The sequence below is a fragment of the Microcaecilia unicolor genome, chromosome 2, assembly GCF_901765095.1.
Source record: "Microcaecilia unicolor chromosome 2, aMicUni1.1, whole genome shotgun sequence".
In the NCBI taxonomy this organism is placed as follows: domain Eukaryota; kingdom Metazoa; phylum Chordata; class Amphibia; order Gymnophiona; family Siphonopidae; genus Microcaecilia; species Microcaecilia unicolor.
In genome coordinates this window covers 482,356,932-482,381,861 of record NC_044032.1, presented here as the reverse complement: position 1 = coordinate 482,381,861, position 24,930 = coordinate 482,356,932, and the positions used below count along the sequence as shown (strand labels likewise).

Below are 24,930 nucleotides of genomic sequence, written 5' to 3'. Positions count from 1 at the left end.
TTGTATCTTTCTTTTTATATGGTAACAAATAACATATCTTGGAGGTTGGTGGATATGCTTGTTCAGGAATCTTCAGTATCTCATGCAAATATTTTTTAAAGGTGATAAGAGGAGCTATTGATGGTATTTTATGCAAATTTATCAACGTAGAGTATTAGCGCTCTGTTTGTTTTCCAATTTTATATTGCAACAATTTATTTTCCTTAGAAGGCTCATATGAGCTTTTGAAGATTATCTATTTTGCCCATATTAGATTCAATATTTTTTCAACAGTCACAACTTTTGTTTCCAACATAGTTATTTTTTTCTAAAGGAGCCTTAGCACATTGGCTCACAGCAATCAATTTTTGCGAAAAAGAAGTTTCCAAGCCCAATAAAGCTTCCCATATGGAATCAAGAGTGATTTTTTGAGGCTTCTCAGGCAAATAAGACTTACTAAGAGATGCAATTTCTGTCTCCTTTCCTTCTAAGGGCTGTCCTTTTCCTGCCACTTTGGAGTCAAACAAAACGCTGGCTCCTACCAGTACCTCCGGCTCCTGAGTGGAAAAAGCCAGCGCTCCTAAACTGCAGCTTGCCCCCGCAGAAGGAAGCACACCTGCAGCGTCATGGCACAGGGCCTCCAACGCACGTCACGGGTCTAGCGCCGGCATAGGCGGTGGACTCCGAAGATTGGGGCTAAGCGAGATGTCAATCTCAGGCTGGAGGAGCGGGTTACCTCCCACCAAGCCTTCCAGCAGCGAGAAATTTTGCCCCAAAGAGCGTCCAGTTGCAGTGAAACGGTCCATCGGTCCGACCTTAGGTACAGCAGGTGTTGCAGGGCCAACACGCTGCTTTCCCCTCCTCTTAGGCATTGGAGTAAGAAGAACACTTTCAAAGGTAATGGAGGTAGGAGAGAGAGAGTCACGTCCTGCGTTCTCTTCAAGCCACCATCTTAATTCAGAAATATTTGAACTTTAAATCTTAAAAAGGTCTCTCTGTTCTTAAACAGAATTCTCATTATCCAATTCTTATCTGGCAATAGTGCCACAGAAGCAATTAAAGTCACAGCCACTGCCAACTAGGTATCAGAGGATTCCAGAATTGCAGCAACATCAAGACCGACCCCCATTTTGACCTACATGCCACTGTCCTCCTAGGGATTTTGTTCGTAAATCATAAATCTGAGAAAAAGATGGCATATTCTCTTCAGCAATTCCCAGGATTTCATTTAAATAGTGTTTGAGCATTTCTCTAAGGGTAACAGCAGAGACTTGAGGAAAGTTAAAAAAACAAAACTCAAGTTATTACTCCAAATGTAATAATTTTCCAACACTTCATATGTACTTCTTAGGGATGAAACATCCTTAATAATGGAGGTTTGTACTCTGAGTCTCTTATCAAGTCCTTCTCCACTTTTTCAACACAAGCTGACAAAATTTAAATCTGAGCCATTATTTAATTCTTCTTCCACCAACAAAACCCTTTGCTCCAACTGCTGAACTTGGGGACACAATACCTTCCCCATGTTTGCTATTAAGCCAAATAATATCCAGGGTTACTCTCAGCTGGCTTGCAATACAAAAAGCCAGAACGCTACATTGTAGTTACCTTATAACTGTCCCCGACTTTCCCGGGAGGATACCAGCTCCCCTGCACTGGATGTCGAAGCTGCTGTGGTCTCCACCAAGTCTCCTGGAGAAACCAAGATCTCAGTAAGAATCCCGCTGGTTGGTTGTTCAGAAGCCTCTTGTAAATCACAAGCAGCAGTACTTCCTGGTCACAATGCTGGTGATCCTAACAGTGGTGAGCTACTGCTATGTGGCTACAGGGAGGAGCTCTTTGGTCAGAGCTCAAGGTAGCCTCTAGCCCAGGGGAAGTTCTGAGGTATCCTCTCATCTCAGATGTTTCCAGTGGGCTGCTCTCCAACCTCACTGTAGTCCCATGCCCTCCTTGAAGATGTATCCATCGGGAAGATGGTAGGAGTTTGGGACAGCTGGGAGGCTGTAGCAGGAGTCCTACCCTAACGCTTCAGCATACCAAAGAAAAAACACTCAAGAAGGCGAGCAATGACTGAACAACATGTCAGATACGTGCGGCCATCTTGGATCTCGCCTCTAGAAGTTGAATCAGCATGAAACTAATATTTTTGTATCTTACTTGACATTGCATTTTCAAAGACAAATCAATAGCTTTATCAACACATCTTTTAATTAGCACATGGCTAGAAAAGGCTGTCATGGTTTCCCTGTTGGGTACAGAGTAGACTGACCAACACAGAGAATGAAGTACCTGCATTAAATGTTCTTACCCATTCTTTCTTACCTCCCTTCAATCTTATTCCCTGCCTCCCTGAACTACCGTCCTGAATCTTATGGAATTCTTACATAAAAATATTGGTCTGCTTGGGTACCCTTTGTGAGTTGGTTCAAACTCCAAATCAGTCAGCAGGGTCATCAGTAACAATCAATATTATATAATACAGGATACAATGGAGTGGTGTGGCCTGGTGTGCTGGGAGCTTTATATTAAATACCTAGGGCAAGGATTTTCAACCTGTGTGCTGTGGTACATTGGTGTACCACGGGAGTTGGGCCAGCTTAATTTATGGAACAGAGCGTACCTTTTAAATTTTGTCTTTAGTGGTCAGCAGCAGCGAGCTGCAATTTATACAGTCTGCTCATGCCAATCTGGATCCTTCTCTCTGATGTAATTTTCTGCTTCCGCAGAGGCGGAAAGAATCAGAAAGGCAGCTCCGGGGTTGGCATGAGCAGGCTGAATGAATTGCTGCTCACTATCACCGACGGCTACAGACAAGTACATTTGGGGGGGGGGGGGGGGGGGGAGAGAAAAAGGGAGATGACTGGTCACTGGCTGGAGAGGGGTCAGGAGGGAGAGATGCTGGACTATTTGTGGGGCTGGGGGAAAGGGAAGCTAAAACACTGGACAAAGGGTGGGTGGGGAGAAGGTAAAAAGCTGGACCGTGTGTGTGGAGGGGAGGGGGGTAAGAAGGTAAAATGCTGGACGTGGGGGGGGGGAGGGGGAGGGGGGGGGGGGAGAGAAGACAAATGCTGGACCATATGTGCGAATGTGCCTGATAATTTTAGTGCCATAGAGTGTGTCGTGTGATAATAAAGGCTTGAAACTATCTGACCTGGGGGGAATATGGCTCAGAGTTTTGAGTTGTAGGATGAGGGGGGAGTGTGGGAAGCGAACTGTTAGTGGGGTAGTAATGTCAGTTTTTGATGGCGTTTGATAAGTGAATGATAATACCTGTAGCGGGTGTTCTCTCCGAGGACAGCAGGCTGATTGTTCTCACGACTGGGTGACGTCCGCGGCAGCCCCACCAACCGGAAGAATGCTTCGCGGGCGGTCCGCACGCAGGGCACGCCCACCGCGCATGCGCCGGCCCGTCTTCCCGCCTGCGTGCGCGACCGTTCCCGCCAGTTGAATGACAAGCAAAAAGATGAAAACGCACCTCCAAAGGGAGGATGGAGGGTAGGTGAGAACAATCAGCCTGCTGTCCTCGGAGAACACCTGCTACAGGTATGTATCATTCACGTTCTCCAAGGACAAGCAGGCTGCTTGTTCTCACGACTGGGGTATCCCTAGCTCTCAGGCTCACTCAAAACAAGAACCCAGGTCAATTGAACCTCGCAACGGCGAGGATACAACAGAAAATTGACCTACGAAGAACAACTAACTGAGAGTGCAGCCTGAACAGAATAAACGGGTCCTGGAGGGTGGAGTTGGATTTACACCCCAAACAGATTCTGCAGCACCGACTGCCCGAACCGACTGTCGCGTCGGGTATCCTGCTGGAGGCAGTAATGTGATGTGAATGTGTGGACAGATGACCACGTCGCAGCCTTGCAGATCTCTTCAATAGTGGCTGACTTCAAGTGGGCCACTGACGCTGCCATGGCTCTAACACTATGAGCCGTGACATGACCCTCAAGAGCCAGCCCAGCCTGGGCGTAAGTGAAGGAAATGCAATCTGCTAGCCAATTGGAGATGGTGCGTTTCCCGAACACGCGACCCCCTAGCCTGTTAGGGTCGAAAGAAACAAACAATTGGGCGGACTGTCCTGTGGGGCTGTGTCCGCTCCAGTAGAAGGCCCATGCTCTCTTGCAGTCCAATGTGTGCAACTGACGTTCAGCAGGGCGGGTATGCGGTCGGGGAAAGAATGTTGGCAAGACAATTGACTGGTTAAGATGGAACTCTCGACACCACCTTCGGCAGGAACTTTGGGTGGGTGCGGAGCACTACTCTGTTGTGATGAAATTTGGTATATGGAGCATGAGCTACCAGGGCTTGAAGCTCACTGACCCTACGAGCTGAAGTAACTGCCACCAGAAAATGACCTTCCAGGTCAAGTACTTCAGATGGCAGGTATTCAGTGGGCTCAAAAGGAGGTTTCATCAGCTGGGTGGAGGACGACGTTGAGATCCCATGACACTGTAGGAGGCTTGATAGGGGGCTTTGACAAAAGCAAGCCTCTCATGATCGAACGACTAAAGGCTCTCCAGAGATGGCTTTACCTTCCACACGATAATGGTAAGCACTAATCGCACTAAGGTGATTCCTTACTGAGTTGGTCTTGAGGTCAGACTCTGATAAGTGCAGAAGGTATTCAAGCAGTTCTGTGCAGGGCAAGAACGAGGTTCTAGGGCCTTGCTCTCACACCAAACGACAAACCTCCTCCACTTGAAAAAGTAACTCTTTTTAGTGGAATCCTTCCTAGAGGCAAGCAGACGCGGGAGATACCCTCAGACAGACCCAACGCAGTGAAGTCTACGCCCTCAACATCCAGGCCGTGAGAGCCAGGGACTGAGGTTGGGTGCAGCAACGCTCCGGTCGTTCTGCGAAATGAGAGTCGGAAAACAATCCAATCTCCACGGTTCTTCGGAGGACAACTCCAGAAGAAGAGGGAACCAGATCTGACGGGGCCAAAAGGGCGCTATCAGAATCATGGTGCCGTGGTCTTGCTTGAGCTTCAGTAAGGTCTTCCCCACCAAAGCATACAGAAGGCCGGTCCCCCAATGGAGGAGAAAGGCATCAGACGCTAGCCTGCCGTGTGCCTGAAGTCTGGAACAGAACAGAGGCAGCTTATGGTTGGTCTGAGAGGCGAAAAGGTCCACCGAGGGGGTGCCCCACTCTCGGAAGATCTTGCGTACCACTCTGGAATGAAGCGGCCACTCGTGCGGTTGCATGACTCTGCTCAGTCTGTCGGCCAGACTGTTGTTTACGCCTGCCAGGTATGTGGCTTGGAGAAGCATGCCGAACCGGCAGGCCCAACTCCACATCCCGACGGCTTCCTGACACAGGGGGCGAGATCCGGTGCACCCCTGCTTGTTGGTGTAATACATTGCAACCTGATTGTCTGTCCGAATTTGAATAATTTGGCAGGACAGCCGATCTCTGAAAGCCTTCAGTGCGTTCCAGATCGCTCGGAGCTCCAGGAGGTTGATCTGCAGATCCTTTTCCTGGAGGGACCACAGACCCTGGGTGTGAAGCCCATCGACATGAGCTCCCCACCCCAGGCGAGATGCATCCGTCGTCAGCACTTTCGTGGGCTGCGGAATTTGGAATGGACGTCCCAGGGTCAAATTGGTCCGGATGGTCCACCAGAGCAGTGAAGTGCGGCAGCTGGTGGAGAGGCAGATGACATCTTCTAGATTCCCGGTGGCCTGAAACCACTGGGAAGCTAGGGTCCATTGAGCAGATCTCATGTGAAGACGAGCCATGGGAGTCACATGAACTGTGGAGGCCATATGACCCAGAAGTCTCAACATCTGCCGAGCTGTGACCTGCTGAGACGCTCTGGTCTGCGAAGCCAGGGACAGGAGGTTGTTGGCCCTCGCTTCGGGAAGGAAGGCCCGAGCCGTCTGGGTATTCAGCAGAGCTCCTATGAATTCCAGAGACTGTGTTGGCTGGAGATGGGACTTTGGGTAATTTATCACAAACCCCAGCAGCTCCAGAAGTTGAATAGTGCACTGCATAGACCGGAGGGCTCCTGCCTCCGAGGTGCTCTTGACCAGCCAATCGTCGAGATATGGGAACACGTGCACTCCCAGCTTGCGTAGGTACGCCGCTACCACCACGAGACACTTTGTAAACACTCGTAGGGCAGAGGCGAGCCCAAAGGGCAGCATACAATACTGAAAGTGCCGTGCGCCCAGGCGGAATCTGAGATACTGTCTGTGAGCTGGCAGTATCGGGATGTGAGTGTATGCGTCCTTTAAATCCAGGGAACATAGCCAATCGTTTTTCTGAATCATTGGCAGAAGGGTGCCCAAGGAAAGCATCCTGAACTTTCTTTGACCAGGAATTTGTTCAGGCCTCTCAGGTCTAGGATGGGACGCATCCCCCCTGTTTTCTTTCCACAAGGAAGTACCTGGAATAGAATCCCTGCCCTTCTTGCCCGGGTGGTACGGGCTCGACCGCATTGGCGCTGAGAAGGGCGGAGAGTTCCTCTGCAAGTACCTGCTTGTGATGGGAGCTGAAGGATTGAGCTCCCGGAGGACAATTTGGTGGCAGGCCAAATTCAGGGCGTATCCGCACCGCACTATTTGGAGAACCCACTGGTCGGAGGTTATGAGAGGCCACCTTTGGTGAAAAAATTTTAACCTCCCTCCGACCGGCAGATCGTCCGGTACGGACACTTTGAGGGCGGCTATGTTTCCGTGGATCCAGTCAAAAGCCCGTCCCCGGCTTTTGCTGTGGAGGCGCAGGGGGCTGCTTAGGCGCACGCTGTTGACGAGAACGAGCGCGCTGGGGCTGTCCCTGTGCCTGACGAGGCCTTCGGGCCGGCTGGGTGTACCTACGCTTTGCAAAAGAATAGGGCACAGCCTGCCGGGCCCGGGAAAAACGTCCACCTGCTGAGGTGGATGCTGAAGGCGCCCGGTGGGAGAGCTTGTCGAGGGCAGTTTCCCGCTGATGCAGTTGGTCCACCAGCTGCTCGACCTTCTCACCAAAAATATTATCCCCCCGGCAAGGGACGTCGGCCAGTCTCTGCTGGGTGCGGTTGTCCAGGTCAGAGGCACGCAGCCATGAGAGCCTGCGCATCACTATACCTTGGGCCGCAGCACGAGATGCCACGTCACAGGTGTCATAGATACCCCTGGACAGGAACTTTCTGCACGCCTTCAGCTGCCTGACCACCTCCTGATAAGGCCTGGACTGCTCCGGCGGGAGCTTATCGACCAGGTCCGCCAGTTGCTTCACATTGTTCCGCATGTGGATGCTCGTATAGAGCTGGTACGACTGGATGCGGGTCACGAGCATGGAGGATTGGTAGGCCTTCCTCCCAAACGAGTCCAGAGTGCGAGACTCCCGCCCCGGGGGCGCCGAGGCGGTATCCCTCGAACTCCGTGCCCTCTTAGCAGAATCCACGACCGCCGAGTCATGGGGCAATTGGGGCCGCATTAACTCTGGGTCTGAGTGGATTCTGTACTGGGACTCTGCTTTCTTGGGAATGATGGGATTAGATAGTGGTCTCATCCAGTTCCGAAGCAGTGTCTCTTTGAGGACATTGTGCAACGGCACCGTGGAGGACTCTCTAGGTGGTGATGGATAGTCGAGGACCTCGAGCATCTCAGCCCTCGGCTCATCCACAGAGACCACGGGGAAGGGAATGCAAATAGACATATCCCTTACAAAGGAGGCAAGGAGAGGCTCTCAGGAGGCGAGAGCTTCCTCTCTGGTGAAGGCGTGGGGTCCGAGGGAAGACCCGCAGACTCCTCTGAGGAGAAATATCTGGGGTCTTTCTCTTCCCCCGAGGCCTCTTCCTCGGTATCGGACATAAGCTCATGTAGCTGAGTCCTTAACCGGGCCCGGCTCGACGTCAAGGCACAGAGGCCTCGGTGTCGTCGAGCGGTGGACTCCCGCACCGGCGGGGACGAAGCTCCCTCCATCGACGTCGACTCCACCTGCGTGGCGGTCGAGACCGGCGCTGCAAGCGGCGGCGGTGTCGATGGCCTCGGCACAGGGCTAGAGCTCGCCGGCGCCACAGTCAACGGCGCCGAGGGCGCAAGCACCCCCGGCGCCGGCACAGCCTGGCGCATCAGCCCTTCCAGGATCCCCGGAAGGATGGCTCGGAGGCACTCGTCCAGGCCCGCTGCCGGGAAAGGCGGGGGGGCCGGTAGAGGTGTCGGTGCCGGAAGCTGCTCGGGTCCAGGAGACTGCACCGAAGTGCTGGGACCCTGACGCGTCGGTACCTCCACTACCGAAGGGGATCTCTCCTCTCGACGCGGACGCTTCGGCGTCGACTCCTCGCCGATACCGAGCGCCGGATGCATCGAAGGGCGACCGATGACGTGCTTCTTAGATTTCTTGCGGTGCCCGTCATCGGTGCCAGGTGGAATGGAGGAGGAGGAGGTCGATCCCCCTCGGTCTCGAGGAACCGGGTCAGACAGGGTTTGGTCCCGAGGGCCATGGGCCGAGGGAGTGACCGGGGCCGATTACCCACGCGGCCTCTCACCCCTACCCTCACCGGAGGACCGGCGGGCCGACGGGACCTGTGCTCCTGGGGTCGATGCCATCGGTGCCGATTTTTCGGGCATCGATACCGGTACCGAAGAACCGGCCGTCGATACCGATGCCGTCGAGGTCGACGTCGAGGGGCCGGCGCAAGTTCCAAAAAGACGGTCCCGCAGAACTTGCCTCGCAACCTGAGTCCGTTTCCGGAGACCAAGACACAAAGAACACGACTTGATATTGTGCTCCGGCCCGAGGCACTGGAGGCACCAAGCGTGGGTGTCGGTCTGCGAGATCGGCCGGCCGCACCGACAACACTTCTTAAATCCACTCGGGACCTTCGAGGACATCGACGGAAAAATCGCGTCGACGAAGTTAAAGTCGTCAATGGTGGCGGTAAATCACACCTCTAAAAATAATCGACCGAACGCGACGCCCTCGCTAGAAAACAAGAGAAAATAAAGCGCGTGCTCTCTTTTTTTTTTTTTAAAGAAAAAAGGAAAACTGGAGGGCGCGGCAACAGAAACAAAAAAAAAACGAATTCGCGAAGAACGCGACGGTTTTCCGGGGCTGACTAAGAGAGAGCGGCAGTCGCACGACTCTCTCCAGGCACGGAAAAAAAAGGACTGGCGGGAACGGTCACGCACGGGCGGGAAGACGGCCGCGCATGCGCGGTGGGCGTGCCCTGCGTGCGGACCGCCCGCGAAGCTTCTTCCGGTTGGTGGGGGCTGCCGCGGACGTCACCCAGTCGTGAGAACAAGCAGCCTGCTTGTCCTCGGAGAACATGATATTTATAATGCACTATCATATTCAAGAAGGAGAACGTGAAGAATAAAAGAGGGGTGGAAAAGGCAAGAGGAAAAAAGATAAAGGGAAAAGAGGGTGCAGGAAAAAAATGAATAAGTGAGGGATGTGTGATATGAGCATAAACAGAATAGTAAGTGAGAAGAGGGGAAGGGTGAGAAAGAATGGAGCCACATGTATGAAAATTAAAAGGAAACCTACAAAATGGGACATGGGAATGACAAGCAAAAGACAACAGGTAACAGACTGAAAAAATCTAATGAACTTAACATTAGAATAGCCATACTGGGTCAAACCAGTGGTCCATCTAAGCCCACTATCTTGCTTCCAACAATGGCCACTCCAGGTCACAAGTACTTGGCTGAATCCCAAATAGTGGCCAGATTCCATGCTACCGATCCCAGGGACTAGTGGCTTCCCCCATGCCTATTTCTTTTTAAACCCAGATATGCTAAATGCTGTTACCACATCCTTCAACAAAGAGTTCCAGAGCTTAACTATTCATTGAGTGAAATAATATTTCCTCCTATTCGTTCTAAAAAGTATTTCCATGTAGCTTCATTGAGTATCCCCTAGTCTTTGCAAGTTTTGAAAAAGAAACTATCAATTCACTTTTACCCATTCTACAGTACTCAGGATTTTAACCTCTATCATATCCCCCTCAGCCTTCTCTTTTCCAGCTGACTAGCCCTAACCTCTCTAATCTTTCCTCATACAAGAGGAGTTCCATCCACTTTTTCATTTTGGCTGCCCTTCTTTGAACCTTTTCTAATTCCACTATATCTTTTTTGAGATAAGGTAAGCAGATTTGCAAACAATACTCAAGGTGAGGTCGAGCCATGGAGTGATACAGATGCATTATATAATATTGTCATATTTTGCATCCTTTTCCTAGTAATTCCTAACATCCTGCTTGCTTTTTTGGCCGCCACCGCACACTGGGCAGAAGATTTCAGTGTACTGTGTACAATGAGGAAGAAGGGTGAAAGCCAAAAGGACATCTTTCAGAATACAAACACTAGCAAGACATGCCAAGAAGGACTTTGAAAAGATGTTTGTTAGGACGCTACGATCATCACATGAAGAATGGTCCCAATTGGCTATGATTATCGATGAGGGGAGGGATTAGAGGGTTATGGACACAGAGCATAATGAAGAACAGAATACTCTTATAAATATGGACAGTGAAAGCTTTGGGGGGGGGGGGGGGGGGAGTCTAGGGAAGTGTGTAGGGTATGGGACGGGAAGGATGCTATTGTTATTTGTAGTACTCTTTTTCCTTGTCTTGAGTGTTAGATAGATTTTCCAACTGTAAATGCATGACTTTCAATAAAAACCTTTATTGATTCAGAGCTAATAATAAACATTTTCAAGTACATCTGAAGCAAGCAGAATGGAAGGAAATTGTTTGGACTATTAAACAACCAAAAAGATAAGAAGTGTGCTTAGGGAGAATAAGTTAGTAGTAGAAAAAGTAATACATTTCTTTGCCTTGGTCTTTACTGAGGAGGATATAGGTGTCAAACCTATACCAGAAGGCTCCTTTGATGGTGGTGGTTTGCACCAACTAACGCGCAACATAGTAAAACTAAAAGATTAAATTTCTCAATTTGATTTATTACAAGAACAACAGATCAAGATTGAATAGTATTACCCCAGAATCCTGAATGAAGTCAACCATGAAATTGCTAACCAGATACTAGTAAACTGTAACCCATCATTCAAAATGGCCACGATACTTAAGGATTGTAAAGTGGTCAACATGATGCCAAATTTAAAAAAAAAAGACTTCAGAGATGAGCTGGGGAAACTACATACTAGATCTTGACACTGGTGCTGGGCAAAATGTTTGAACCTATACTTAAAAAAGTACTAACTGTATAGACAAAGCTTAATAGGAATGAGTCAGCAAGGGCACATCTTCTCTTACAAATTTATTAGATTTTTTAAAAAGTTGTAAACACATGAACAATAGCGACAGAATTGATATAAAGGTGTATTTTCAAAGCACTTAGACTTACAACATTCTATAGTAACCTATGGAACTTTGCAAGTATAAGTGCTTTGAAAATGAGCACCATAGTACATTTGGATATTCAGAAGACATCAAAGTCCTTCATGAGAGGCTCCTTAGACAATTTAAAAATCAAGGGATAGGAGACAATGCCCTTGGTAGATTTCATTCTGGGTTTGACAGGAAACAGAGTAGGAGTGAATAGTTATCCACTTGGAATAGGGTCAGTACTTAACTTGTACTATTTAAAATATTCATAAATGATCTAGGGATTGCATAAGTTATTCAAGATTGTTAAAATGGCAGAATTTGCAGAAGGATCTTGCTAGACTAGTGCATCTAAATGGCAGATGAAATTTAATATAGACATATGCAAAGTAATGCACATAGGTACAAAATGCTGGGTTCTGAGTTGGGAGTTACTACCCAAAAAGATCTTGGAGTTATTGTGGATATTATGTTAGAAATTCAGCCCAATTTGCTGTGGCTGCTATAAAAACAAAGAGAATATTAGTAATTTGAAAAGGGATGGAAAACAAAAGTAAGATCATGTGCATTTCTGGCTGCTCCATCTCAAAAAGGATATAGTGTAACCAGAAAAGGTTCAGAGAAAGACAACAAAAATGACAAGATGATAGAACACCTCCCTAATGAAGACGGGGCAAGACAGGCTAGGACTGTGGCTTGGAGAAAAACAGATGAGAAGGAACATGATAGAAGTTTATAGAATCATGAGTGGAGTGGAATGGTCAACTAGGAAATGGCTGTATGTATTCAACCTGTTCACTACCACCAAAACAGGAGAACACTCTACGAAATCAATGACCCGTAGGATGAAAATAGTAACATAGTAAATGACAGTACCTAAAGACCTGTATAGTCCATCCAGTCTGCCCTACAAGATAAACTCAGAAGATTTTTTTTTCATTTAGCACCTAATGAAGCTGTGCTCAAGGCGAATAATAGTGAGATTCAAAGGAAGTTTCAACAAATCCCTGGAGAAAAAGTGCAGACCATATGAAAACCAGTCTTTGCCACTTTTGACTCCCAGGTCTAACCAAGGTTGCCCAGTATGACCATGGACTCGGATTCACAAGCTAAAAGCCAGGTTGGAGAGGCTTGAGATTTCATCCCAGCTGGTATTTATCCGTCCCTAAGGCAGTCGTTTGGCAAAACATGGCCATGTCAAGCAACCTTGTTTACACCTGGGAGTTAAAGGGGCAAATAAAGATTTTTTTCCATATGGTCTGCTTCTCTTCTGTTCACCACATTGGATTTTGTGGACCATTTGCCTTGTTTTCTTGGCCATAAAAAATTATTAGTCCAGTAATTGATAACAAATTGCTGCAATTTCAGCTAGTTATGCTACTGATGTCTACCAATAAATGTGGTTGAGTTACATGAAAGGATACGGTGTTTTTATGGCTGAGAGGCCAGCTTGAAGTGTTATAGTGAACACAGAGTTGTTCCCCAGTTGGTGCAGTCTATAGTTATCATATCGAAACTGCTGAATCAGCATTCTCCATCGTGCAGGGTCTAGTAGATCCTATTACAACACAGAAAAACAAAATATATCCATTGCATGAATCTTTATAAGTTGTACTTTTGAAAAAGCCAAGCTGTTTACCTTTTTAACATGGGTTTTCAGAGGACAGCAAGATGGTCCCTATATATGGGTATCATTCAACAGTCTGAGGCTGGAGAAATGTAAACAAAGCCCTACATTTTCTACAGTGGTGCACCATGTGCGTGAAAACTTCTCATGTTGGCATTATTGCACAGAGATACCTCAGCTCCATATAAAGCTCTTATCTGCAGAAGCCAACTGCCAGGAGAGGCAGGTAGAGGTTTTTTTTTGTTTTTTTTTAATAGAACAGGTATCCTGCATGTCCTCAGATAGTAAAGCTAAGTAGTATTATCTCTGACTAGCAAGTTATTGTCCTTACACATTGGAATCCCTAGTCACAAATCAACGTTAACAAAAAAGGGGAAAAATGACAAAAGAATGCATCAACAGGCATTTTTATATACAGGGCCCCTTTTTTTTTTTTCCTGTATAACAAATAAAAGGCACAGAAACAGGATTATGGATAGAGCTTTAAAAAGATCATGCAACAAATATGTAGTGCGATATTGACTCTTTGCAAATCATTATGTAATTATTTACAGTTAATCAACATAAGTTTTTCACTAGAAGATAACATAAAATTTCTGAGACTAAATATTATGGAGCAAAAAAATTTCTTAAAATGTTTCCTGAAAAAAATAGCGGTTACCTACTGATCTGAAGATAAACTAATTTGCAAAACTGATCTTATCAGAAATTTCATATGCTGCCAGTAGCAGTCAACCCCGAACCACATACTTTGCCGATATCAAAACCAGATATTCAACTTAGTCAATAAGTCAGGGCACTTTTCAGATCCACTCCAAGCAAAGATATTTCAAACCTACACACATTTTGAACTGTCAGTGCAAACACTTCAAATTCAGAAAATTTTTGTATGCAAACAGATTTTAAACATAAGGTTCTTAGTGTTCATATTTATCATTTTTGTTTGTTCATATGATGTTCTGATGTACCTTTATGTGAAATCTGCAAATATTTAGCACGTTACATAAAAAAACAAAAAACTATGAAGCGCCTCACGTCTGCTCTGTGCTGCTGTAAAGCAAGCAAATCGCCACGTCGGCCCTTCTTTCACTGTGTCCCACCCTCTGATGTAACTTCCTATTTCCGTGAGGGCGGGACACAGTGAGGGAAGGGCCGACGCGACGAGGCGATTTGCTTGCTTTACAGCAGCACAGAGCAGAGCAGATGTGAGGCGCTTCATAGTTTTTTGTTTTTTAAGGCTGGTTGCCAGGTGGCAGGACAAGAGGGTCATCTGTCCGTCAACAGAGCTAGCAGGCAGGTGGGGACTGCAGCGCCAGTGGAACACCCCCCACCTGCTGACACCCAGGGCAGACCGCCCTGACCTTGGTACAAGGATGTTGGCTGGGCGGGCCTGGAGGGAAAGTGGCTGGGCCTGGGCCCGTCCAGGCCCGCCTGTGGCTACGCCCCTGGTGTTTCTCTTATAACTCAAAAGGATTTGACAGACATTATTGGGCATGTTCAGAGAACTGAAAGTTAGCTTCTCTATGTACAAACTTTGAGGGCTGGGGTATAAGAATGCCCCGATTTTTATGTGATTAGCTGAGGAAAATCTCAACCATAACACTTCCCTTTAAGCTACTCCCAAAGAAGCAACGACCAAATCTGCATTGGCCAATGGGGAGTTTGAGAAGTGTGTCTTAAGCAAGGGACGTCTGGTAAGGTTCGCCTTTTTGCGGATGATACCAAAATCTGCAATACGGTAAATACCCCTCATATAATGTGGATAGCATGAAGAGGGATCTAGCAAAACTTGAAGAATGATCCAGAACTTGACAAATATGCTAAAAAAAACTGCAGGATCTTTCAGGTTGCAAAAACTCGAGGGAGGGGAACCAAATAGGGAGGGGGTGAAGTACTTAGTAATTAGAAAAGGTTCAAAGAACAGCGACCATAATAATAAAGGGGATAGAACTTCTTTTGTATGAGGAAAGGCTAAAGAGGTTAGGGTTCTTTAGCTCGGAAAAGATACAGATGATGGGATGGGAGATATGATTCAGGTCTACAAAATACTGAGTGGTGTAAAAAGAGTAGAAGTAAATCGATTTTTTTTCCTCGTTCCAAAAGTAGAAAGATTAGGGGACACTTGAAGTTACATGGAAATACTTTTAAAACTAACAGGAGGAAATATTTTTTCAATGAATAGTTAAGCTGTGGAACTCTTTGCCAGAGGATGTGGTAACAGCAGTTAGCATATAACGGTTTAAAAAAGGTTTGTACAAATTCCTGGAGGAAAAGTCCATAGTTTGTTATTAAGGCAGACATGGGGAAGCAACTGCTTGCCCCAGGATCGGTAGGAAGGAATGTTGCTACTAATTGAGTTTCTGCCAGGTACTTGTGACCTGTCTTGGCCACTCTTTGGAAAACAGAATACTGGGCTGGGCTATGGACCACTGGTCTGACCCAGTACGGCTACTATTATGTTCTACTTCTGATCATGAAAAACTGCAGGAGGAGATCGGAACCGTGAGTACCGGAGGATTAACAAGACCAGCAGTGGTGACCATGAACACATTATGGGATGCCATCCAAGGCGTGAACAACATTTTACTTTTGATGAATACTTCATTTAAGAGTGAAATAACTGATTTTAAAAAATCTAATCACAGGTATTGTTCGACCAAATTCAAGAGCAGAGTGTTAAAACTTTGAAAACAGAAGGAGAAATTGTGAAACTACAAAATTTAACAGAAGCTTTAATTCAAGAAAGAGAAATCCAGAAAAGAAAGCTAGAATTTATAGAAAATAATGGACGGAACAACTTGAGATTTCTAAATTTCCCGAAACCTCCTTTGATAAACGCTGAAGATATGCTTTAAAAATACTTTAAGGAGGTATTGGGGATTCCTGAGGAGGCTTACCCCCCCCCCCCCCCCATAACGAGAACTCAATATGTAATGGGAACATTAGGATTACCTAAAGATAAAACTCAAGCTGCTACTTCCTGTCTTGAAATGATTTCTGAACGGCCGACATTATTGGTAAAATTCGCACTTGAGCCTGATCGTAATAATATCTTACGGTCTTACTTCAGGCATATTAATGACTCTTTCCTGGGACAAAAGATACAAGTTTTTCCTGATTAGGCACACACCACTCAAAAGAAAAGAAAATAATTCTTGACTTAGAAGTCTACGGTCCTAAAGTTAGGTGGTACCTTTACTTTGAAATTTCCTTGTTGATGCTGTATTTCTTTTGAGTTGGTGAATTACCTCTTTTTTAATCCCAAGAAATTATTAGAATTTATTGAATCAAAGGAAAAAGTTGTACCACCTCTGGAGGTACTTCAGTAAATTTGAGAATACTGTTAAATCGGCTGTGGATATCTGTCTTTCCCGTCTGCTAGTAGATTATATGAATATTTCCTGGTGTTATTTCTTAGATCTTGATTCACATAATTGTGGACAAAAGTAATGAAAATTTTTCTTTATTGTAATTCAGGTATTAGGTAATGCCTTATAATGTTTATTTCTGATATTGCCATACATTTACATTGTTAGATATAAATGTAAAATGAATAAATAAAAGTTTTTAAAAGAAGTATAACCGTCAGATAAGGTGGCAGCAATTATTAAAAAACATTGGGGGATATTGGAAATGCATGAAGTGTTTAAGGGTCAGAAATTAATGGTGTCCTATATGAGGAATACTACAAGATCTACATAGGACACACCTCTCAAAAATTTAAAACGAGAGTAATTGAGCATAAACATGGGATTACGAACAAAAGAAATAGAAGCACCAATGGCACAACATTGTATAGATGAGGGACATACATTTGGCCAATTGGGCTTCATGATTATAGAGCAAATACAACAGGGCAAGAGAGGGGGGACATTAAAAAATGATTATGGCAAAAACAACAAAAAGTAATTTTTCAATATAAAACAATCGTGCCTTAATAGAAGTGTAGAATGGAAGGCATTCTATTAAAAGACAAGGGCCCTTTAAAAGACGTTCCACTCAGGATTGGCTGGAACTTGGTCAGCATCAGTTTAAAAACCCGCGACCATCTTGGAGCGGAAAATCATATTACCGAAAAAAAAACCTCTTCCTGAAGCAGCAACAAAGATTGCGAAACAAGATGTGCTTGTAAGTTTTTGGTTTTTTTTTTACATTGGCTGAAGAGAGCTCCTATCATTAAATATATAAAATATTGCAAGACCAATGATAAGAACATAGCTCCAATTTAAAAGCGGTGGCACTCTCAAACGAACATAAGAGAGCAAGTATTCCTTGCAGAATAACCAAGCTTGGTAGCGTTGAGTCTGGTATTGGTTAAATAGTAAGAATTTATGAGAGAGCGATATCCTATTACCACTTGGTAAAATCAGAGTGCAAGATATATAGAGATAAGAAAACCATATTTGGCAAAGTCATGATGTTGCTATGAGAATCAATCTGGCCTTTTTCTGTTTTGTCTTTGAGCTTGTGACATTAGTGGACTAAGGGGAAAAACATGTGTGTCCTAAACTCCAAACCTGGCAAAATGTTCAGGTACAAGTTTTATGCGCTCAGTCTTTTAAGAGACAAGAAGATACTTAACATTGTTCACTGTCACAAACTGATCTATATCCAGGATGTTCATCTAGGAAGCTATGCTGTTCCAACCCCTTGATCCAGAGACCTTTTCTGGTGCTCAAATGCACGGCTGAGGTAATCTATATCATTTTGGATGCATGGAAGACAAAGGCTAACATGCAGATCTGGTGTGCAATGGCAAAGAATATAGAAGCCGGTCCTAGTTTATTCCAGTTTAACATGGCTACTTGGTTGACCCATCGAATGAGATTCTCTACCAGGACTACTGAAAATAAGGCCCTGAAAGTGTACAACACTGGCCTCAGCTATATAAAAATTATGTGATAGAACGTCTTCCTCCACGATCACTTGCCTTATGAATACAAGATGAAAACATGTGGTCTCCACTCTGATCATGAAGCATCTATGGTAAGGACAAACTGGGAGACCATCACCATAGGAAAGCTTAGACCAATCTGTAATCGAGACACGTCTGGGTAAGGAGCAGACTTGCTGTTTCCTTTAGCACTTGATTCCCCATTAAAAATCTTGCACAGAGACATGAAAAACGGGGTGACAGACAGTTGCCATTGTGTTACCAATTAATACTAGAATGGAATACACCATAGATCTTTACTTGGTGAAAAACTGATCCAGACAAATAACCATTGCTTTTTGTTGATAAAGAAAGACCTTCCTAATAAAAGATGTTTATTAGAGCACTGATCAAGAGTATGCCTGCGACACTGAAGTTGGATTTCTCAACGTCAAGTCCAAGTCTAACAACTGTACAGCACATTTATAGCCTGGCTGCTAGAGTTCTGTGTTGCTTAGTTCCATATCACCTGTCCTATGTTTTTATATCCCATGTTTTTACTTTTATTTCCCATCCTCTCACTCTTTTCAGACTACGCTTAACATTTGTATTATACATCTACGTTGTTAAAGTGATTCACCTTACACTGCTGCAGGTACAACTTAGATTTTAAGTCTACTTGGACACAAAAATAACTTGTGTACCCGTTTCTAAGTCTTCTTGAGCTTGGATTTGAAAAAGGCAAGTAATTAAATCTAAATTCAAGAAAAGATAAGGGGGGGCGTGTCAAGATGGCGCCGTGAGCAGACGCGTTGGAAGCGAGCTCCTGCCTTTTGCTTGCGGAATTTAAAATTATATACCTGTTTTTCTCGCAATGCCGCATACCAAACGAAAAGGGACGACTCGGGGGATTCCCCTTCACCCCGCGACGTCCACACCGGCAAGGTAAAATTATGTATAATCATACCTGATAATTTTCTTTCCATTAATCATAGCTGATCAATCCATAGACTGGTGGGTTGTGTCCATCTACCAGCAGGTGGAGATAGAGAGCAAACTTTTGCCTCCCTATATGTGGTCATGTGCTGCCGGAAACTCCTCAGTATGTCGATATCAAAGCTCCATCCGCAGGACTCAGCACTTAGAGAATTACACCCACGAAGGGACACTCTGCCCAGCTCACCACCGCCGAAACGGGGGAGGGGAATTAACCCAGCTCATCCCCAGACAAGTGGGGGAGGGGAATCCGTCCAGCTCATCCCCGCGGAGCGGGTGAGGGACACCACACCCGCCGATGCGGGGGGATCTGGCTTATCCTGCAACCGCAACCGCGGGAGGAGCTGACTGACCCTAACACCGCCGAAGCGGGAGGGGTACAAAGCTGCCCTACAGCCGCACGAAGCGGGAGGGAGTGCCGGCAGAATTTATGTCTCAATCCAGCCCCGTAAAACGGAGGGGAGAGGAATGCAGCAGCTCACTGTAACACAAACTCGTCTCAACTCTTGAAGAATCCAAGTGAAAGAACTTGAACACGAAGTCTTTCTGAAATAACTGAAGACTAAACTTGAACCTGAAATGCAACCAGAATAAAAACAGAACAGATATCTGGGAGGGGCTATGGATTGATCAGCTATGATTAATGGAAAGAAAATTATCAGGTATGATTATACATAATTTTACCTTCCATATCATCAAGCTGATCAATCCATAGACTGGTGGGATGTACCGAAGCAGTACTCACCCAGGGCGGGACATTGAAATCCCTGACCTCAACACTGAAGCTCCAAACCGGGCCTCCGCCCGTGCAGCCACAGTCAAACGGTAATGCTTGGAGAATGTATGAGCCGAAGCCCAAGTTGCCGCCTTGCATATCTCTTCCAAGGAGACGGATCCGGCCTCTGCCATCGAGGCCGCCTGAGCTCTCGTGGAGTGAGCCTTCAGCTGGATAGGCGGCACCTTCCCCGCGGCCACATAAGCCGCTGCAATGGCTTCCTTGACCCATCTTGCCACTGTAGGCTTAGCAGCCTGCAGACCCTTACGAGGACCTGCAAACAGGACAAACAGATGATCCGATTTCCGGAAATCATTGGTCACTTCCAAGTATCTGAAGATTACTCGTCTCACATCCAGATATTTAAGAGCAGAGTACTCCTCTGGGTAGTCCTCCCTACGAAAGGAAGGGAGACAGAGCTGCTGATTCACATGGAAGCGAGAAACAATCTTGGGCAGGAAGGAAGGCACTGTGCGAATAGTCACTCCTGCCTCAGTGAACTGCAGAAAAGGCTCTCGACATGAGAGCGCCTGGAGCTCGGAAACTCTTCTGGCTGAAGTGATAGCCACCAAAAAGACTGCTTTCAACGTCAGGTCTTTCAGAGATGCCCTCGACAAGGGTTCAAAAGGCGGCTTCTGCAATGCTCTTAGCACCAGGTTGAGATTCCACGCAAGCACCACTGAGTGCAGAGGAGGGCGCAGGTGATTAACTCCCTTGAGAAAGCGCACCACATCTGGCTGCGAAGCCAGAGAAGCACCCTTCAGGCGGCCCCTGAAGCAAGCCAGAGCCGCTACCTGGACTTTAAGGGAACTGAGCGACAGGCCTTTCTCCAGACCTTCTTGCAGGAACGCCAACACTGAAGAAATTGGAGCAGTGAAGGGAGAAAGTGAGCCTGCTTCACACCATGCTGCAAAGATACGCCAAACCCTGGCGTAAGCAGTAGAAGTAGAGCGCTTCCTCGCTCTCAGCATAGTGGCGATGACCTTGTCTGAGAAGCCCTTCTTCCTCAGACGCTGCCGCTCAATAGCCAGGCCGTAAGACCAAAGGGAGAGGGATCCTCCATCACCACGGGACCCTGATGTAACAGGCCCTGCTCCACTGACAGCCGCAGAGGATCGTCGACTGAGAGCCTGATCAAGTCCGCATACCAGGGACGTCTGGGCCAATCCGGACCCACCAGGATTACCCTGCCGGGATGCTTTGCCACCCGGTCTAGCACCCTGCCCAACATGGGCCAGGGCGGGAACACATAGAGGAGCTCTTGTGTCGGCCACTGTTGGAGAAGAGCATCTACTCCCAGGGATCGAGGGTCCCGTCCTCTGCTGAAAAAGCGCGGCACTTGGCAATTGGCCGATGACGCCATCAGATCTAGGCTCGGCTGGCCCCAGCGCTTCGTGATGTCCAAGAACGCCTGAGCAGATAGTTGCCACTCTCCGGGCTCCAAGGTATGGCGACTGAGAAAGTCCGCCTTGACATTCATGACTCCGGCAATGTGGGCCGCTGAAAGCTGCTCCAGGTTCGCTTCCGCCCACTGGCAAAGACTCATAGCCTCCTTGGCTAGAGGGGCGCTCTTGGTACCTCCCTGGCGGTTGATATAGGCCACAGCCGTGGCATTGTCCGACAGGACCCGTACAGGCTACAACACCAGTACCGGGATGAACTCCAATAACACCAACCGAATGGCTCTGAGTTCCAGGAGGTTGATAGACCACTTGCCTCTGCAGGAGACTAGAGCCCCTGCGCTGTCCTTCCCAAGCAGTGGGCTCCCCAGCCCATCAAAGAGGCGTCTGTCGTGACGACAATCCACTCCGGGGTCACCAGAGGCAATCCTGCAGACAACTTGTCTGTCTGCGTCCACCAGCTCAGCGCCTTGCGCACTGCTGGGTCCACGGGAAGGCGCACAGCATAATCCTCCGACATCGGAGTCCAGCGCAGCAGCAGAGATAGCTGTAGTGGTCTCATATGAGCCCTGGCCCAGGGCACCACTTCCATCGTGGCCGTCATAGAGCCCAACAGCTGCACGTAGTCCCAAGCCCGAATAGGAGAGGCTACTAGGAACTAGTCCACCTGAGCCTGAAGCTTGACAATCCGATTGTCTGGCAGGAACACTCTGCCCACTTGGGTGTCGAATCGAACTCCCAGATACTCCAGGGACTGAGTCGGGCGCAGCTGGCTCTTCTTCCAGTTGATGATCCATCCCAGGGAGCTCACAAGAGCAACTACCCGGTCCATAGCTTTGCCGCACTCTGCATAAGAGGGGGCTCGGATCAACCAGTCGTCCAGATAAGGATGGACTTGTACTCCTTCCTTTAGCAGGAAGGCCGCTATGACCCCCATTACTTTGGAAAAGGTCCGCGGAGCAGTAGCCAACCCGAAAGGGAGGGCTCTGAACTGGAAGTGTCGTCTCAGGACTGTAAAACGCAGAAAGCGTTGGAGAGGAGGCCAGATGGGAATATGCAGGTACGCTTCCTTGATGTCCAAGGAAGCCAAGAACTCTCCTGCCTTCACTGCCGCTATAACAGAGCGGAGAGTCTCCATGCGAAAGTGCCTCACTTTCCAGGCCCGATTGACCCCTTTGAGGTCGAGGATAGGCCGGACAGAACCTCCTTTCTTTGGAACCACAAAGTAAATGGAGTAACGTCCCTTGCCAATCTGATTTTTTGGCACCGGAACGACCGCACCCAGGCGGATCAGGTTGTCCAAGGTCTGCTGCACTGCCACAGCTTGACCGGAGACTTGCAGGGAGAGAGTACAAACCCGTCTCTTAAGGGTTGGCAGAACTCTAGCTTGTAGCCGTCTCTGATGACTTCCAGCACCCACGCGTCTGAAGTTATAGTGGTCCACTCGCCCAGAAACGAGGACAGCCGTCCTCCAATCTGCACTGGGGCGTGGACCAAGGCCCCGTCATTGGGTACGAGACCCTGGGGGAGGACCGGAGGGAGCACCTCCGGGACGGCGGTCTCTGCGAAAGGAATGCTGCTTGGGGGAGAAATTCCTCTTGAAGGAAGAGGGGGCAGAGGAACCCGACTTGCCCGGGCGGTACCGACGGGCTTCCAGCAACCGTCCTCTGGAGGTACCGGGACGAGTACTAGCCCGAGCCCTGACCTCTGGTAATTTCTTGCCCTTAGACGTGCCGAGATCGGTCACGATTTTGTCCAGCTCGACCCCAAAGAGCAGCTTGCCTTTAAAAGGCAATCTAGCCAGGCGGGATTTAGAGGCGTGGTCAGCAGACCAATGTTTCAGCCAAAGCCACCGCCGCGCAGAGACTGTCTGAGCCATGCCTTTAGCTGAGGCTCTCAAGACATCATACAGCAAGTCTGCCAAATAGGCTAAGCCCGATTCCAGGGCCGGCCAATCAGCCCTCAAGGAAAGATCCGAGGGGGAAGCCCGCTGCACCATAGTCAGGCACGCCCTGGCCACATAGGAGCCGCAAACTGAGGCCTGCAAACTTAAAGCAGCTGCCTCAAAGGACGACCTTAAGGCCGCCTCCAATCTTCTGTCTTGGGCGTCCTTTAGGGCCGTGCCACCTTCCACCGGCAACGCCGTTTTCTTAGTCACCGCAGTGATTAAAGAATCCACGGTAGGCCACAGATAGGCCTCACGTTCACTCACAGCCAAAGGATAGAGGCGGGACATAGCCCTAGCCACTTTAAGGCTCATTTCCGGGACATCCCATTGAGCCGCAATTAAGGTGTGCATGGCATCATGCACGTGGAAGGATCTAGGCGGGCGCTTCGTCCCCAGCATAATGGCAGAGCCAACAGGGGCTGAGGGAGAGACGTCCTCCGGAGAGGAAATCTTCAAAGTGTCCATGGCCTGTAAAAACAGGTTGGGCAAATCCTCTGGGCTAAAAAGCCGCGCTGCAGAGGGGTCATCCGCTCCATCCGAGCGGGGATCTATCTCCTCCAAGGAATCCGCAAAGGACCGTTGGGAGACCTCAGACACGCTGCCCTCATCTACATCGGAGGAGACAAAGTCCTCCAAGGCCTGGAAATCAACCCGAGGGCGTTTACCTCTGGGAACCTCAACCTCTTTATCAGAAGAGGGAGCAGGGGCAGCGTTTTGCATGAGGAAAGCCTGATGCAGCAGCAAAACAAACTCGGGGGAGAAACCCCCCAGACTGTGCACTTCCGCAGCCTGGGCAACAGCCCTAGATGCACTCTCAACCGGCGATCGCAATAGCGGGGGAGAGACATGCTGCGCCTCCAAAATGGCGTCCGGCGCGAAACTCCGCGAAGGAGCCGCGCGGGAAGAACGGCGCTTAACTTTAGCCGCTTGTGCCGTCGCCCAAATTAAGGGCGTTCATGGCATTAATGTCTCCAACCTCAAGGGCGGCCCACGAAGAAGCCGTCCGAGCCGCGTGGCCGGCCAAGATGGCGGAGGTGAGGAGCGGGGGATGGGCGTTTATGGCGGGAAAAAACCGCCACGCCAGAGGAACGACCGGGACATTCATCGGTCACTAAACTGTCACCCATCAAGGGCGAATCAGGTTGTAAAACCCCCGCATCCCCTCTAGAAGCGCTCCAGCGATCCGGGGAGCGACCCTTTGCGCCCTCGCCCTCCGACGCCATATGCCACGAGGAGAAGAATCGGGGAACCCCCTGCCCGCTATAAAAAGGTAAAATTACCTGCTTGCCGCTCCGAGCTGTAACGAACTGGTGTCCCAGTGAGTAGCTGCAATGAACGTTTAAAGAAACGTCGAATTAAACGCCTTTAAAGACGTTTAAAATTTTTTTTTTTTTTTTTTAAACGGAGCCAGCGGGAGGGGGGAGAAAAGGAGGGACCTGGCACCACCAGGTTTGCACTTGCTCAAAAGAGCCCTCAACCCCAGGCCTCAACAAAACCTAAGGATTAGGCTTGGAGGCCTAGCCAGAGCTGCTGCTGTGTGTGACCACCACCTGCTGAGATAGAGAACATACTGAGGAGTTTCCGGCAGCACATGACCACATATAGGGAGGCAAAAGTTTGCTCTCTATCTCCACCTGCTGGTAGATGGACACAACCCACCAGTCTATGGATTGATCAGCTTGATGATATGGAAGCGGAGGTTTGGAACGCTTCTTCCCTGCATTGTCCCGAAGAAGCGGAGCGGAGTCCTTAGCGGGTGGGGTCGGTGAAGCGATCCCCCCGCAGGAAATAGAAGTTTCTCTCTCCCCGCCTTCTACGACGCCTCCTTGCCCTGCAACTGCCCTGAGCGAGACGGGGTTTCTCTTGGAGCCCGGAAAGGGCTATCCTGGGGAGCCCAGAGGGGAGCCTGGCTCTGTAAAGATAACTGCAGCTGCAGAGGAGACGGAGGTGAGCCTGGGCAAGATCTGGCTGAAGTTATTGGAAATAGAAAAAACCTTGAGACAATCTTCGGATGAGGTAAAGACTTTGCATTTCAATGTACAGGAAGTGAA

At 48.1% G+C, this 24,930-nt stretch overlaps 1 protein-coding gene across 1 annotated transcript in view; it reads right to left on the bottom strand.

The window, feature by feature from the left end:
* Positions 1-24,930, bottom strand: part of MAEA (macrophage erythroblast attacher) — a 290,076-nt gene that overhangs the window by 132,100 nt on the left and 133,046 nt on the right. The window contains exons 8-9 of the mRNA XM_030192178.1: positions 12,673-12,818; positions 1,119-1,230 (exon numbers count right to left, since the gene is read on the bottom strand). Coding sequence (XP_030048038.1) covers positions 1,119-1,230; positions 12,673-12,818 — 258 coding nt within the window. The remainder of the gene's footprint in view (positions 1-1,118; positions 1,231-12,672; positions 12,819-24,930) is intronic.